Source organism: Sorex araneus, chromosome 11 (assembly GCF_027595985.1).
Source record: "Sorex araneus isolate mSorAra2 chromosome 11, mSorAra2.pri, whole genome shotgun sequence".
Taxonomy (NCBI): domain Eukaryota; kingdom Metazoa; phylum Chordata; class Mammalia; order Eulipotyphla; family Soricidae; genus Sorex; species Sorex araneus.
In genome coordinates, this window is record NC_073312.1 from 29537807 (window position 1) to 29554662 (window position 16856).

At 44.8% G+C, this 16856-nt stretch overlaps 1 protein-coding gene across 5 annotated transcripts in view; it reads right to left on the reverse strand.

Annotated features, from left to right (window-relative positions):
• Positions 1–2108: 2108 nt before the first annotated feature.
• The window catches only part of LCOR (ligand dependent nuclear receptor corepressor), a 111697-nt gene continuing 96949 nt past the window's right edge, over positions 2109–16856 (reverse strand). For all 5 annotated transcript variants that reach the window (XM_055118757.1, XM_055118753.1, XM_055118755.1 and 2 more), the window contains one exon: positions 2109–16745. In XM_055118757.1, coding sequence (XP_054974732.1) covers positions 12422–16678 — 4257 coding nt within the window. In that variant the 5' untranslated portion in view covers positions 16679–16745 and the 3' untranslated portion in view covers positions 2109–12421. The remainder of the gene's footprint in view (positions 16746–16856) is intronic.

The window sequence follows — 16856 nt, forward strand, 5'->3', positions numbered from 1 at the left end:
GCGAGGTCGCCGCTCCTGCCCCGAGTGTCGTTCTAGAACATGTTGGATATTGTCTGTTGTCTTCCATGTGAACATGACATTGATTCACTCAGGTTCTGCCTCATCGCTCTTTCTCTGCCGTGAGGGCGAGCTGGGCTGCTCTCATGCCTGGGGTGGGGAGGGGGGGTGAGGGAGGGAAGCCGGAGGAGGCAGGGTGCGGGGTGACAGCCCACAAGTGCAGCCCTTTATCCGAGTCGGCTCTGTGAGCATGCGTGCAGAGCCACCCTGCCCTACCACCTGCCTCTGATGATGTCATGAAGGAGCGTGGCTGCTCAGCTGGCTTCAAAGGGTGCCCAGGTCTGCTGCCAGGGCTGTGGGTCTCAGGGTCCCGACTCAGTGGTTCTGATTCTGATGACAGCCACACTCGTGAGCTCTCAAGGATGCATGCCTGAAGGCGGTGCCAAGACAGGGGCTGGCTTCCCACTGGACAGATCACAGGTGTGGTGGCACGTAAGCCTTCCCTCAAGGGCCCCTAGTCATCCTGAAACGGCGTCATGTTCCAAGCTGCCAGGGACAAAGGAATGGGGGGGGGGCAGGGGGGCATTTTCCAATCTGCTGAACTTGCTCCAGCTGAATTCTTACTGTGCGTATTACTCTGGTCAAATCTTTTGTTTCTGAAAGAGTGAAGCCAGAGGGCCAGGGAGATGGCTCAAAAGGCTGGAGCATGTTTTGCTGTGGGAGCCCCAGTTTCAACGCCCAGCACTGCCAGGTCCCTAGAGCAGAGGACCCCTGGCTCCTGGCACTGAGCTGGAGAGGAGCCCCTGCCTGCTGGGAGTGGCCTGAAGGCAAAAAACAAAAAACCAACCAACCAACCCAGAAACAACAACAAAAGAGAAGCTAGAAGTCAATTTTTCTTTAAACTCTCATTGTTGCTTTTTTTTTTTTTTAAACACTGGACTAAACGAAACATACTGGAGACACCAGACTGCAGTACCTGATTTAAAGTGAGTTCAAGGGGCCGGAGCGATAGCACAGCGGGTAGGGCGTTTGCCTTGCACGCAACTGACCCAGGTTCGATTCCCAGCATCCCACATGGCCCCCTGAGCACCGCCAGGAGTAATTCCTGAGTGCAAAGCCAGGAGTAACCCCTGTGCATTGCCAGGTGTGACCCAAAAAGCAAAAAAAAAAAAAAAAGAAAAAAGAAATAACACACAAAATAAACAACTCATGGGCACATCAGAATTTGGCAACGGGAGGGAGGCCCAGACTGCCAACCAGCACTGCTACGTGAACCCTGAGATAGGGGGCTAATTTAGCTTCTCCATTGTTCTGTGGCGGAGGCCTTCAGGGTCAAATATGGCACGTCTTCGCGCCCTGAGCCAGTCACCAGAGGAAAAGGTCTATGATTGAACCTTTAGAAAACTTGGACCAGAGCAACAGTACTGTGGGCAGGGAGCTTACCTTGCACGCAGCCGACCAGGGTTAGATCTTGGGCATCCCCTGTGGTCCCCTGAGTACCTCGAGTAGTGAACCCTGAGTGTAGAGCGAGTGTAGTTTGGTGTACTCCTCCCCACCCCCAATAAAAAACAATAAAATAATAATGACTAATCTGGAACCAGCTAACTCCCCAAATCCAGAAGATGGGGCAGGCCAACGTGCTGGCATGCTGTTACCCGAGTGATGTCTCTAATGCACCGGGTGTCAGCCAACCTACTAGTTACATCAGCTGAGCCACACCCTCAGGGCCCCCTCTTGCCTTTCAACGGACCCATCTCAAGAAGAGTCGAAAGACTGGCGAAAAAATGGGCCATGAGAATGGGAAATGCAAAGCTTTCCCCCAATCTCCTGCCTTCCCTGAACGTGGGCTACAAGGGGCAGGGGGAGTCCCTCCCTGGTGGCTGAGTGTGAGTTCAAGGCAGACCCCTTCCTCGGGACGAAGCCCTGGCACCCTTCCAACTTGAAGGGCAGTTCCAAGGCCTCATCCCGTGATTTCCAACACAGAGGCTGAGAGGTGTTTGGAAATCCCTGCTTCTTGGTTCCCCTCGGGGAACTTCACTTGGGGACAGGCTATACGTAGGACGTGGAGGTTCACGGTATTCTCTGCCTTTCCAGGAACTACACAAACACACTTTAATATCAAATAAGTTTAATACGCTGCGATAAAATAAGCGCCTAGGAAAAGCTCATGGAATAGATGTCAATGTTAGAGAAACCCCTCGCACACATCCTCTAGAACCATACCCCACCCCTCAACACCAAACAGGAACATGGGACACAACCAAGGGAGTCCTGTGCGCAGGCCCACAGGGCACCCTTCTCACGGGAACGGGAACACAGCTTCCTCCCTGGCCTAACAGGAAAGTGAAACACAGAAGCACAAAAAGTCCACAAGGATTCAAGATTTAAGAGACTTGGTACATATTCAAAGTTAAAATAACTCCAACTTTTATAGCTATACATATTGTTTTAAAGCAACTTAATATATTTTTAAATTTCATATATACACTCTCGAAGGTTCTTCAGGTGAGGTATGTAAACATTGTCTAATGAAAAAAAATTTTTTTTTCAATGTTTCAAACCAACAAATTCACAGCATACATTGAATTTTCATCCATTAAAGACACAGTATTTTCCTATACCCACTAACAAGGTGGAAATCCAGGCCTAAGAGATACACAACGATCATCCGGACTAGCATCTGCGGAGCTCTCCTCTCACGGCTCTCTGGGAAGGCCGCCTTCACCCAGGTCTGGGGCACACAATCGAAGCTGGGAAGCGGGGAGGCCCCCCCGCCCCGAGACGCTCTCCTTGGGCATAGGGATCACTAGCTAAAACTCACGAGACAGCAAAAGAGGAACACATCCGAACAACTATGAGACTGACCCCAGAAATGACAACTACAGGAGGAAGCGGAAAGACTTGGAAAGGAACGGTAGATTCATCTTAGAGCTCCCTAAATCCACAACGGGATCGGCAGCCCTTGTCCTAAACTCATCCTGAAGGGTAGCGGCCTAAACAGAATACAAACCCAACACGGCACCTGAGCTTCAGTTAAATTGCATGGGCCTCCTACGACCCCCGGGCCCCTGCTTGAGGCGTTCAGGCTAGCCTCGAACAGGAGCCTGGGCTGTGCTTTTCATACAGGTTGGGGTTGAATTTCTTAATATCTTTATGCATATGGGAAAATGCCATGAGTTCACAAAAAAACGCCCAAAGTCGACAGACACTGGCCAATCGGAGGAGCTCAATTTTGAAAACTACTTGTTCCCTGAGGGTAAACAGCAGGCTTGAGATTAAGTGAGGCTAAGAGGGGATTATTTATTACAAGGTAATAAGACTTGGGGAGCCTCCGGCCAGAATCCTCTTTTACCCCCACATCATTTACAACGACCCTCCCCCGCCCTCCCACCACAAGTAGTCACCCTCTCAATGACACAATAGAGGTTCCTTTCTTTCCTCTTGCCTGCGCTCAGGCAGAGCAACGGAAAGCATTATCCTAATGCACCCACTTCAATCTAAAAAACACTAGTGAAAAAGTTCCAAATGCCATCATAAATACAAAAGACATATTCCAAAAGCCTACGAGACTACATTATTCTATAAATGGTTATCTGGGTATGGGGTATTCTTCAAAAAGTTTAGGACGGCCACAAGGAGAAGCTGCTAAACAGCTTAAAGGTCTGTTGGGCTGGACACGCTGAGAGACGGAGGGACCGGTGCCCTCCACACCCTGACCTACGGCGTGAGCGCAGACACAAAGGGGCGGCGATTCACCAAACCCAGGCACAGAGGACAGGAAAAGAGCTGTCTTTTAGAGTTGAAATATCGATACGGTCATTTCTGTTAATAATGTGACGGTTTTTACATCTACTCCCTAACCAAATAAACTTTGCCTCAACTTGATTCTGGAAACTCTGCAAACTCATGCAGAATTGCTAGTTTTCCCATCTCTGTGCCCTGTTTGGGATGTGTCTGTGGCTGGCTGATTTCTCATACACTGCTAGAGGCGTATGATGTGAAGAAGCGTGCAGACCAACAGAAGCAAAAATTCAAGTACAGCAACCTCTCCACCAAAGGCAAGAGGTCTTAGCAAGAGCTGTTCTATCCCTACCCTATCCTCTGAGTCAAGGGCCAACTTGGAGCCCGTAACAAATGCTATTACCTAGGATTTTATTGCTTATGGGCAACACATCAGAAAGAACACCTAGAAATCTGCTCTGCAGATCTGGGGGCCCACCACGGACCAGCTTATCATACATATGTGCATGTATGTGTATTTGCATACATACATACATATACATGCGCACATACATATGTGTGTATGTAACCAGATGAGAAGGAAGAAGGGACAATTAAAGCTTGGATTTGATGTTGCATTAAAGATCCAATGCCCCAAACAGCTCTCAACCTGCTGGTTTTGTTCTTTCTCCATGTGCGATCTGTATTATGAAAGAAGTCCACTGCTCAAAATAGATTCTTCTGCACTACTACAATGCAAACCAACATCACTCAGAACGTGAATCTGTGTACAGCACATGTAATAAATATTTTTTAAAAAACTATTTACATCATTACTTCTGTGAACATTTAGGTGAAAGCAAAATTTATTTCTTCCTGCACAGTTTAAAAAAGTTCTGTCTATTTCAGTGCGAAATTCCCTGGCACCTAGTTATCCATTCACATTTCATCTCAAAATCGGATTTGCTTACAAATAGTATCTTAGAAAAAACATTCTCCAGCAATACTGTTCAAGTGTCCTCCTCATTTGTTTAGAAAAGACAAAGGGAGGCCATGAGTCAGTACACAAACTATGGTTCGAAAGGATGACAAAAATCCCTGTGTCCAGTCCCAGGCTCGCTGCAGTACCAGGCTACAGTTCTCAGTCCAGCCAACCGGGCAGAATGAGAATCGTGAGAGAGACAGGTGTGCCCAGGGACAGGGCAGAGGGGGGAACGTGACCATAAAGCATGGAGGGGGGCTGTGAATCGCAGGCCAGAACTCCTGATTAGTAAAGCTGCACACATCTTAGAACAGATGGCCTTGTTCCGTAACCATCAGTTCCAGGGGGCCTGGCCCACATCTGCATAGATGCTCCCTGCGGCAGGGCGCACACTGCACTCAGGACAACTGTCAGCATGGGGAAGGAAACATGCTCCTCTCCCACAATGAATGAGGGTGAACAGGTGTCTCCCACAGACACGGGACAGACTCAGAGACATCTTAATGCTTTCTTGAAGCAACAGGCATTTTTCTCCTCCTTTCTAATCCCACTGGTGTGGATTTGGATCTCCCTAGGGCTACAACTAGGGAATACGGCTTGCTAACCCCTGCCCGGGCTGAAGGGAGCCACGCAATGTGAAAGTGGGCATTCTGAAGCAAGTCCTGAAGCCATGCTGGGTATACAGACTGGACGGGGGTGGGGGCCAAATTGTTCTGGGACGGGAGACATAGGGAAGATGTACTTGGGTTTCAAATCCAGGGAGCATCTGCCCCCAATACAATGAAGGGTTCTGGGCCCCACTCCTTCTGCACCACTGTGCCGTCAGGGGTGGGGTTCAATGGCTGAACTTGGAAGTTGGGGAGGATGGGTGGCTAGAAAAACACTTTTTTTGGAAAGCCCTTTTGACAATTTAATTTTTTGTTAAAATAAATACTCTATAGAGGCATTTGAGCAGGAAAATATCACTATTTACAGAGGAATAAACTCCACAGTGGTGTGTATAAATATTATATGCATTTTAAACCATTGTCACTAACAGTCTTCCAGAACTATAAGAATGTCCAAACCACTGCTGAAAATAACAACTTTAAGCTATAGTGGTTCTAAAACTAATCCCTATCTATAGTATAAATGTACAAAATTATGCAAATCTTGCTTGTATAGCATCTTTCCCACAAACCAGCTCCCAAATACTCTAGCTTTAGCTATTAGACAACATGAGGTGTAGGTTACAGAAACTAACAGAGGTGGAAAAGTTAAGTTTGATTTCACTTGGACCCCATGGCGAGATGAGAAAGAGTTGCGGCAAGAACGCCTTCTACTATGACACATGTGTTCCGTGAAGCACTTGGGAGACTGTCCCAGAGTAGACACCTCTAAGGAGGCAGACGGCATAAGCAGAAGAGGGAGATGAGACGTCAGAGGTGGCTCTTCAGGAGAAGCAGGTGAGCCAGGCCTGGGCAGGCTTCACCTACTGGACAGGAGCACGCTGGGTTTCTTCGGTCTAAAGCTGCTGGTGTGTAAGGAACTGACATGCTGGTATTCCCAAGAGAGGTGAGAAAAGGGTCTGGAATCAAGGTTCCATCAGGAAAAGGCAGTTATTGATGCTTACAAGGACTTGGGAGTGAGAAAACTTGCAAATCTACTGTACGGGGGAAAGGAAGGTTCTGGAGGAGAAAAACTGACAGGCTCTGTGCTTGCCAGGGAGAGGCACTATTCCAGCTTTAAACTCATCAGTAATCCATTTGTGCTGAGGACTGTGACAGAGGAATGTCTCTCCATGACTCAAGCTAACCTTGATTCACAAACATGAAGATGGAAAGATGTTTAGTTTTAACTACGCATCATAGCTGCTGTGGTTGTAGGCCCACCAACTCAACAAAGGAATTTATTTTTCATTAGCGCACAAGCGTTATTTAGGAAGAATGTGCAATAGCAGCTACATGCTGAGGCGAACAGGCAAGACAGCCTAGAATTTAAAAGTAAAGAAAGGCTGCAACACTGGATTAAATGGGAAAAAAGAAAAAATCTGGGCTAACTGCTTTCACACTTTGACCTTGAATAATACCACAGAAGTCAGTAACTTTTTCTGGAAAGGGTTGGGCAGTATAAAGAGTTTTAGATACGTGACCTATCTCTAATGTTCCTTAAAAAAGGTAAAATGCTTTTTAGTTCCTAATGCATTATAAAAGCAACTTGGTTCGTCCTATTACAAGCAATCTACACTTTTGCATGCCTTTGGCATCTTGAGCCCCTTGTGTTAAAAACGAGGATCCCAGGCAGGTGAGAACACGGGAGGACACAGCAAGGGCTGCTTCCTTGTGCACTAGGCATAAACCTCTAGGGCTCTGGGAAAAGGAAGATCACAGAGGAAATGCACTTCCTTTGCCTAAATTCCAGAGGCAAAGGCCTAAACAAGGACACTGTCCACCAGGAGTCCAAAGTGGGTCCCTAGTATAGGATGGCAAAGCTCTGAGGCAGAAGGAGCAGTGGGAGCTCTGGGCTTCTGCCCAGGTATTATTTCTTATCTTTAAAGGAAAGGTGTCTGACCTATATTTCACCCACTACAAGAAATAAGAGTCTGTCCTAATGTTTCAAGAGAACTGTATTGAAGGCCACCTCCAAAAGCAGATGAGTGTGGTGCTGGAATGATGCATGCATAAAAACATCATTAGTAGTGTCATAAATCACTGTGCCTCAATAAATATTAAAAATTAATGGGAAAAGAGTTCCCATCTACAATTATTTTAAATATGATACTCTCCCCCCACCTCTTCCCCCCCCAAATGATTTTAGGCAGTGAACGTGAGGATGAATACTTTAAGATGTGAGGACTGACATGATTTTATACTCTGAGGAAAAAAAAAAATTCTAGCATTTCAGTGGATAAACTATGTGATAAAAGTCACAAAAAAAGTTAAATTAAAAATCTGTTTCAAAATAACTAAAACAGTCATTGCTTGGGGGGCATTTTAACCACCATCCTGTTTGTATTCTACATAACAGAATATTCTTAATTTTGCAGGAAGGGGCTTGGTTAGATTTGTTCTAAAGACATAATTCTTGACTTCTCAGGTTAAAAAAATGCACTATTTGGACCCTTTTTCTAAACCTTACCCCTTTATTTTGCAATTTGTTGGCTTTCAATAAGCTTATTTTGAAAAGAATTTGTGAATGAAAAATTTCAGTGCCAATATTTTTCTTTTCCTAGAAGCTGTCCAAAAAGACATGATATAATAAAGAATAGTTTAGCCTGTAATAACTGCTCTGGGCAAAGATATTTTCCATATCTAACTGGAGTTTGTAAAATTTTGCATCCAGTGAAAGCGGTCTTAAGTCATCGCAAAAGAAATAAAATCTTGGTATACTTCAGTAACAAAAGAAGTGAAGCTGGACACACATCCTTTTTGAATTATAAATCCTATGGCTTCACAGGTTCTGACTCTACAGAAGCTTAACAGTGGCTTCATTCTGGCTTAGGTGAGAGGTGATCAAAAGAAGACAAAGGAGAAGGTAGCTCAAGTTTTCGAGTATGGTATTTGATGCATTATATCAATATAGTGACTCATAGAAAAAATAAATATAAAAAACTGATGGACAATGAGGAAAAAAGAAAAGAAGAACACAGAAAACACAGAAGAAGAAAAATTAAGAGTACATTTGCTCCAGAAAAAGTAGTATTTCTTAAGCAAGGATCAACATTTTCTGAAAGGTCCAGCAAGTACCTATTTCAGGCTCTGTGGGATCAAAACTTTCTGTTGAAGCTACTTAGCTCTGCAAGACAGCAGCACCAAGACAATGCATAAATAAATGGGCATGGCTATATTCCCATACATGTTTATTTACAGAGTAACTGGGCAAGCTTACAGGCCCTCAGTAGGTCACCAGTGGGCCGTAAGACAGTCTTTAAGGGCTCACCTAAAACCAAATGGAGTTGGGTGTAGCTCCTTGGGCCAGCATCTTGGAAAATTGCAGCCCACTTTCAAGCATGGTGACAAGCCACCCAACTTGCTAATGGGGGTACCATAGCATCTTCTTCTTATACCACCCAATAGGATTTCCTTTTCTTGGTTCTAGAACACTGAAGAAGATAAATCACAAAAGACTTACTGTTTCACTTCTCAACAAAGAATTCATCACAAGGCAGGAAAGTGGCCAGACTTCAAAGGAACTGTCTGTAAGTGACGTCATATATGGATGACCTAACTGAGCAGTAAGTCATTTGGGCAGTACATGATGCAAAGAGGATCCCATGAGAAGCACCTTGAATGTGAAGGGATGATCAACAGCACTTCGATCTACAATAATGCAGGGGCGATGGCATGAAATGGTCTAATGCTATTATTGTTTTTGATAAGGCTCGTGTACAAATCTTTAGTGGAACACAGGTATAAACACAGTCTCCCTCGGGAATTCCAGAGACTACCCACTGCCGATCTAGACACTAATCACACCTCTACGGAGCCTCAAGAGCAGACACAAGTTTCATGATCTTCCTGATGCTTAAGAGGCTGCATGTATGGAAATGTTATCTGGGTGAGGATCTAAACTTGAACTGAAGACACCTTCACGGCGCCCTTCCAGGTGCAAGACACCTTCATGATGCCCTTCCAGACACAGGGCAGCTCACAGGAAAGAGAATGGGTATCCTGGGGAGAGCCCTGCTCTGGGGTACTATGGGAGAGCTTTATGAGAGCTCTGCTGTTTCTCAGCTCGCTTCCCGCTCCCTCAGAGGTTAGACCATCGCTCTCGGGTCATCACCACCAACACTGGGACGGTGACGTCATGAACAAAGACCAGAAGCAGAATTTCTTTCTCATGACTAACCCGGAATGTGGGCCTTCCCTTGCACCCGGCAGCAAACCAAGTGTGAAGGTGTGTACAGGACGGTCTTCAGAAGAAAGGCAGAACAAGGGGAGACGAGTTAATGCCAAGACTGGGCGTGGAATGATCAGAGAGCAGGGTTGTCAATATCTAGTATAAAGTATCAAAGAACCTTTCAGAGTTGTTCCTCCGATTAAAAAAAAATGTTTTTCCTATTAGAGAAATTAACCAAAGTAGTCAAATTGTGATTCAGCAAATGTGTTATGATGATGTGAAATCCAATTCTATTTAAAATAGGTATCCACTACCATACAATGTAAGCTGATTTGAAAGATGATTCACTAAAAAAAAAAAAAATAAAGATGATGCACTGCAGTGTTGGATGGATAAAATATATACACACACTTCACACTTTTCCTCAAATGCTGACTAGAATGAGAGAGAAAGCTATTATGTTGAAAAAAGCTTTCAAAAATGAGGAAGAACTCTGAGGAGCAATGGAATGAATGCTACACCTGGAATTGAACAGGCCCACCCATATGACTGCCTTCTCCCTCTCCGGAATTACTCAGAGCATCTTCACAAGGCAGACTGCAGCTATGGGATGGGGGGGGTGATTGGGGGGACTGGGACCCATGTCCAGGAATCTGCACACCTGACACAGGCGAACTTCAACACAAGTCACCACAAAAAAACAATATTGAGTGATGGCTATGGGAAAAGATTCTTGTAAAAAATTTAAAACTACTTTTGCAAAGAGTAAATGAACTCACTCAAAACATATTAATGCTTCTGTGCAACATAATGCTGGGGAAGAGTTGCCAATACATACTCAGCAGTCTTATTAACATAGGTAGCTTTGGACGACCAAAGTCAAGGAAAGAAAACAACAAGAACAAAACTCATAGGCTAGAGGGGACGCGGGGACAAAGAGAACAAAAAACAATTTGCCCAACTCCCACTCCCCCTAAAAAATCATCCCAAACCCAAGACTTCACTGAAGAGAGTAAGCATCACTCGGTGAAATTCAATACAATTCTCATTTTCCCACTAATCAAAAGCTATTTCTGTAATCCTTACTAATTATCAGAAATGTTCAATATCTAGAGCAAACCCGTAACAGAGTGGAAAGAAGGTCTGCTTTATCATGTTCTGAATGAATTATTGCATGAAAAATAGACCATCTGGGCTTATGTAAATAGATCTGAACAATCTAAATGAAGAAAACTTTAACAAGAAGGACACAGTAGTAGCTGTCCAGACAAGCCTATTTCAGTGACAGACTATATTAGACTATTTTAGAAAAGCTGGTTGAGGCTTTAAACAACCAAGCCATTTTGCAGAGTGGTCCAATGGTAATGTCAAGTACACACTGTGCTATAATGGACAATGTTATAGGCACCAAGCTAAAGCCAGTAAACCTAGCTCACTTGGGAAAGGCAAATATTAGTTATAATTATTGCAGCTCTCATTTTTTGAGCTATGGAACTGAGCTGACATGAAAGGGGCAGGAGTGATGCTACAAGCAGTAACTACTAGTATGGTACTAACCAATCAGCTCTAAACATGGACATGAACATTGGGACATAACAACTCCAGGGACAGTGAGTATGTGGGCAGACTAGGAGTTCCCGGAGCTGCATCTACAATTCAAGGTTGTTCTGACCTTTACGTAATTCTCTGCTGCTCAGACTTTTCTGAGTGTGGTGCCAAAGTGATTCTATGGATGTTCATCAAAGCTCTGGGCCACCTTTAAGTCAAATGGCCTGTGCTAGTTACCCAGTTGATGAACACCCCAGCATGCTGCATGAGTAGAAAGAATTTTACCGTAAAACCAGAAATGGGAGGCATTTGTGACTGATAAGCACATGTATGTGCACGCAAATACAAACATTCTCTCTCTCTCTCTCTCTCTCTCTCTCTCTCTCTCTCTCTCTCTCTCATACTTTTCTATTACTGGAGATATTATCTTGGCTTTCTTTGAATATGGAGTACTCCCGGTAAAAAAGAAAATTAAAATTAAAACACTCACTGTCATACTGATTGGTCAAATTACAGTGACAAGACTAAACAATTCTAATTATGTTTTCTCAAAGATGAAAAACCTGGGTAGGAAAGCTTACTTGAACCAAAATGAAAAGGATGACAAGAATCAGTAACAAATAATCTGGGGGATGTACATAATTTCACAAACCAATATTAGCACTCTGCAACATACCTTTTGTCCCAGGGCATAAAATTTAGGATACCAGTTCTCAATGACAAAAACTCAATGGTAAGAGGAGTGACCTCAATGAATATGTTACTCTTTAAAAGGGGTAACAGAAATATCCATCTTTTGTAATTATAAATGCCCTCCGCATTCTTCACATGTCATAAAAAGGATTTGGTTTAGCTTTCAAATATTTAAACAAACAAGACAGAGAGGGAAGTTCACTGCTGTGGTTTGCAAGGAGGAGTATCTGCTCGCAGGCAGACACTGCAGGGCGGCTGCTCAAAAGCTACTTTATGTGCATGATGGTGGTCTTCTCGGCTACAGGACAAGTGCTTGTGCATCAAGTATAAAATACAAGCCTTTAATCACATAGATCTGCTTTTTAGCTTTTGTAAATTTAAAAACAAAAAGGATAAATAAGGCACTGTACTTTCAAAAACTAAAACTGCTCAGTTCCAAGTTTAAAACCCAAGGAACAAGAAGAATATAATATATAACTTCCCTCACTCAGCCTCAGAGAAAGACTCTGCAAGTTCCCTTCTCCATCTGAGCCGCATCTTCTGACATCTTCAATTGCGTTCTCCATTAACTGCAGATTTGAAAGGCTTGAGAAGCAGATTTAGTTAATGCAAAATAAAGGGTTACTTCTAGAAAAGTTTTACTCCTAGATACCACCCTTCCAATCACTTCGTATCCAGTCGTCTCCGTTTGCCATGCGAAGAGTCTGGCTTTGCCTTCAGCTTTCGCTTTTTCTGGGCGGTGCTGGTCTCGGTGGCTTTTGTCAGGAGTCGGCTCCGGGTCTTTCCACCGCTTTGCTTCCTGTTTGTGGCTTTCTGTGGCCTGGAGGAATCACCTGCTCCCCCTTTCTGCTTAGCAGGTTTTGTCACTGACTCCAGCGTGGCAGGCTGGCTAGGTTTTTTGTTTGCGTTCTCTTTCTCTTTCCTGGAGGGAGGACAGCTCTTCCCAGAGGACCTTTTAGGGGTCTTCACTCGACTCTCTTTTGAAGATGTTTTTCTGGGCAGTTGGTTGATTCTGTCCCTCGCAGCTGGCTTCCTGGCAGTGGAGGACTTGGATGCAGCATCAATATGCTTCTCTCTGCTGGTTTTTGCCCCTGGTCCTTTGTCCTTCCTATCCTGAGTGCTGCTGCTTTCTGTTCGCCTGCGTTTATTTTGATTTTCTGCTTTTGGCAAGATTTCAGACATCTGTTTCCCTTTTCTTCCCTTCATTCCATCAGCACTCTTGGCCTTAAGGGGAAACCCATTTACATCCACCTGCAGGGCAAGTTTGGGGGACATCAGAGGATTGATGCAAACACTCTTAGAACTCTGCTTATTTTCCACAGTCAGACTAAATGGGCTTTCCATTTTCTCATTCTTGACCAAGCGCTGCTGGGCTCTGAGTTTTCCGCGAATGTTGGAATATTTTCTAAGGATCCGGGTACTGGCTGGCGTAGGTGAGTTTGTGGAAGGATGGCTATTTCTACCCTCCTTAGCTTCTGCTGTAGTATCTTCAGAATTGGGGCTGAGGCTCACCTTAGTGGCATTCTCTGGCTCCATTTGGTCAGGATTCTCTTGGAATTTAGCCCAGAGCTTCTGTGTTTTCCAATTGTTACGAGCAGGAGTAGCGCCAGGAAATTTCTTCAAGTGTTTTTTCAAGCGTTCAGCCTGCAGTGAGCTGGGGTACAGGCTGGAAGAAGGGTATTTCTGCAGAGGGTGCTTGACAAGGGGGATGTCTCCCGGAAGTCGAGTGTTGAGCTTCTTCACAATGACAAGAGACCGGGTTTCTGTTGTTTCTAAGAACCATTTACAAACATTAGATAATTTAAAGTTGGTCATAAATAGCATCTGTACAGGAGAAAACTTTTGTACCTCTGAAGAACTCCGACATTTCCGTGACCGCTTTTTGCTTTTCCAAATCTCCTTCAGTTTATCTGACCTGTTCCTTGCTCTTGGTGCTGGCTGAGATTCTTTCTCTAACTGGATCCAGCCTTTCTGAACTTTCATGTATTGGGCGTTGAAGTTGGCAATAAGCTCCTGGTTCTCCTCCTCAGCACACCACTCTACAAACTTTGGTCGCTCATCTACCAGCATGTCCACTTCCTCCTCTTCTGAGGGGTCTCTATTCTCCAAGGCTTTGTTTTCCTTTGGCATTGGGTTCTTTTCTGCTACTTCTTTTTCTGATCTCACTTTTGGAGTATCTGAGGAGGAGTCCAGAGAATGAGTATGTCTTAGGTTATAGGTTGAAGAGGTCAGCCTGGTAAGCCTTGGTACCCATTTGGGTGACCCAACAGCATCCCCATTTCTACTCCCTAACAACCCAGGTGTGCTAGAGGCCACATCCCCATCACCATCTTTGTGCTGGGTAATTGTACTGGCTACCTCAGTTACAACTTCCTCTATAGGAAGTGCAGGAGGAGACTCTGGCTTCTCTTTTGATTGTTCTGGATAAGTACAAGGATTATCTTCTGTAGGGTCATGAGTATTTTTCTCATCCAACTTAGAAGGAACATAGATTTCCAGTCTCTCTCCGGCCAAGAGTTGGCTAGCTGTGGTTGATGGATCACTGGAGAAAGTATCTCCTATATCCTCCTTGACTTCCTTTGCCAACATGTTTTTCAAACTCTGTCTAGTGATGACGCCACTTCCCTCACTGTCTTGCTCCATGTCTTTTGCAGAGGAATTCCTACTGGTGTCTGGGTTTTCAGTGGCCTCTTCTGTAGGAAAACCACCAGTCAGAGAACTCTCAGGTACTGTCTCGCCAGAGTATCCATCTTTTTTAGAATGTTTTACACCAGCAGTTTTAGGAACTTTAATCTCAGGACAAGGTAAGGAAGAATCTGAATTTTGATGTTTTAGGCACCTATCGGCAGATGAAGAATCTGAAAGTTGACTTCTTAGGCACCTATCAGAAGCTTCAGGGACTTTTCTACCTTTTTTCTTTTTGTCCAGATTCTCTTCAGGTGAGTCAGTGCTTTGATCACACACATCTCTTTCTGAAGTATGTTTTTTATCACTTTCCTCTTCTTCTAATTCTCCTATACTGCCTGCTGTCTCACTTTCCTCAATCTCACCGGGGTTTTCACTAGGAAGTGCAATGGTTTCCTTCAACAGTGGGTCTGCATCTAGCTCCGGAGTATCTTCAGCCTTGGTCTCCTCAGTACTGATGCTTTCATGATTCTCAGCCTTTCCCGGGCTGAGGGGAGGCTCCAAGTCTGCTGGGGGACTTTGATTTTCTGAGCACGGATTTTCCTCTGGGTTGACTAGCTCAGGAGAACTGTGAGGCCCAGAAACAACATCTTCGCTACCTTCTTTAGTAATGCTTTCGGTACAGGAAACCTGGTGACTATCTTGGGATACATTCACTTCCTCTGTATCCAGCAATTCTACTGGCTGTGGGTCTTGCTCAGGGGAAGGTATCCCACTTGCAGCGGGAGCTGGGACTATGGTGCAGCTTTCTGGCACATCTTCTTCAGGAGGGGGATCTGAGAGAGGCCACACCAGGTTGCTGGTGGCTTCCTTTGACCCAGAGGAGCTGCTGAGATTTGGTTCATTCAGCACGGGGCTAGCCTCAGGTTCTGGAAGATCTTTTTCTGATGAAGCATCTGTGTCTCTTTCTGGGTGAGAGGTTATTTCTTGACTGAATTCTTCAGAGTTATCTTCTCTGGGGTGCTGTACCTCTGCTGTAGGGTTAGGGGCGGGCATGACGGGTGTCTGCTGGGGAGAGGCCACTGCCTCTGATGAGAGTGTGGAGCAGCTAGCTTTTTCTTGTGTGTGTAAATTTCTGGCCAGTGTGCGCACGGTTGGCAGCTCGCAACAATCACCATTGAAAAAGTAACCTCGTGTACTCTTCCTGGCTGTTTTCCGAGAGGAGAGTACTGATCGCTGGTTTTCAAAATGGCATTCTGTTATTGGCTGACTGATATACACGACATCACACTGATTATCATAGTCGTTGATCCTCAACCCTGATGCCCTTTTACTCTTCCGAGCTGTCTTAATGGAAGTTGGCATCATCTTGGTTCGTGAATGTCCGTTAGATGCTTTGTGTACAGCTGACATGGGGCTGGGGGCTAACCAACCATCTTTGGAATGATCAAACTGGCCCTTATCACTGGGATGAAAATGATAACCCACTCTATTTCTTCCTAGTGGGTGAAGATGGTTCTCTTGCTTTGGACTTGCATCTTGTTCACTTCCCTCTAAATCTTGGAGCAATGGTGTTTTTGAGCTACACTGCAAAGCATTCTCCTTGTCAGCAGTTCTAGGTGAATTCCCCATAAACCCTGAGTTCCAAGGCTCGTCTGATAAAGCTTTGAATGAATTTCTTTGAGAAACAATACTGCTGTTGCACTCCTCAGTATTCTCAGCTACCACTTTTACGGTCACCAGACTTTCTACTAATGCTGAACTCTGTACCTGGTCTCTCCCATCCTCAGACATTTTCACGCTTGTGTCTTCCTCCTCTCCAGTGGTTTGCCCCTCCAAGTTCTTTGAGATGTGGTGGAAGTTGAGTGAGGAAGAATCAGATGCAGTGAGGTATCCCGGAGTGGAACTATCCACCGAATTACCAGAACTGGGTTTAGTGGTTGGAATTTCAGAAGAATCGTTCTGGACAAAGGTCAAGGCATTCTCTCTTAATTCTATAGAGTTTGTCTCGTTGGAAGGCTCCTTCAGGGCCTGTTCTGACAAGTGAAGAGAGCCCTGAGAACCTGGTGAGTCTATGAATAAATCTACAGAAGTAAGAGACTTCACATCGACACACACAGCATCCTTTTCCTGGTGTTTGGTGCCTAGCTGGGCACAGCCAGCATTGCAAGTGGATGCATCCATTGCTCCAGAATCAAAAGGTCGCAGGTCCTCAGCACCTGGCTGAGATTCAGTGTACAGGTCACTCAGGACACGGATGAACTGCTTCTGGTGATGAGTGCACAGCTTGACCATAAACTTCTCCAGGGGTGACTTCGACTGATTGTTAGAGTCGACTTCTATTGCTTCTGTTGAGCTCTCACTAGTCAGACAAGAAAAGAGAAAGAGAAAGAAGGAATTAGCATGGCCATTTTAAAAAAAATCCACTTTCTGTAGTAGGTAACACACCAGAAGTTATACAGGTTATACAGAG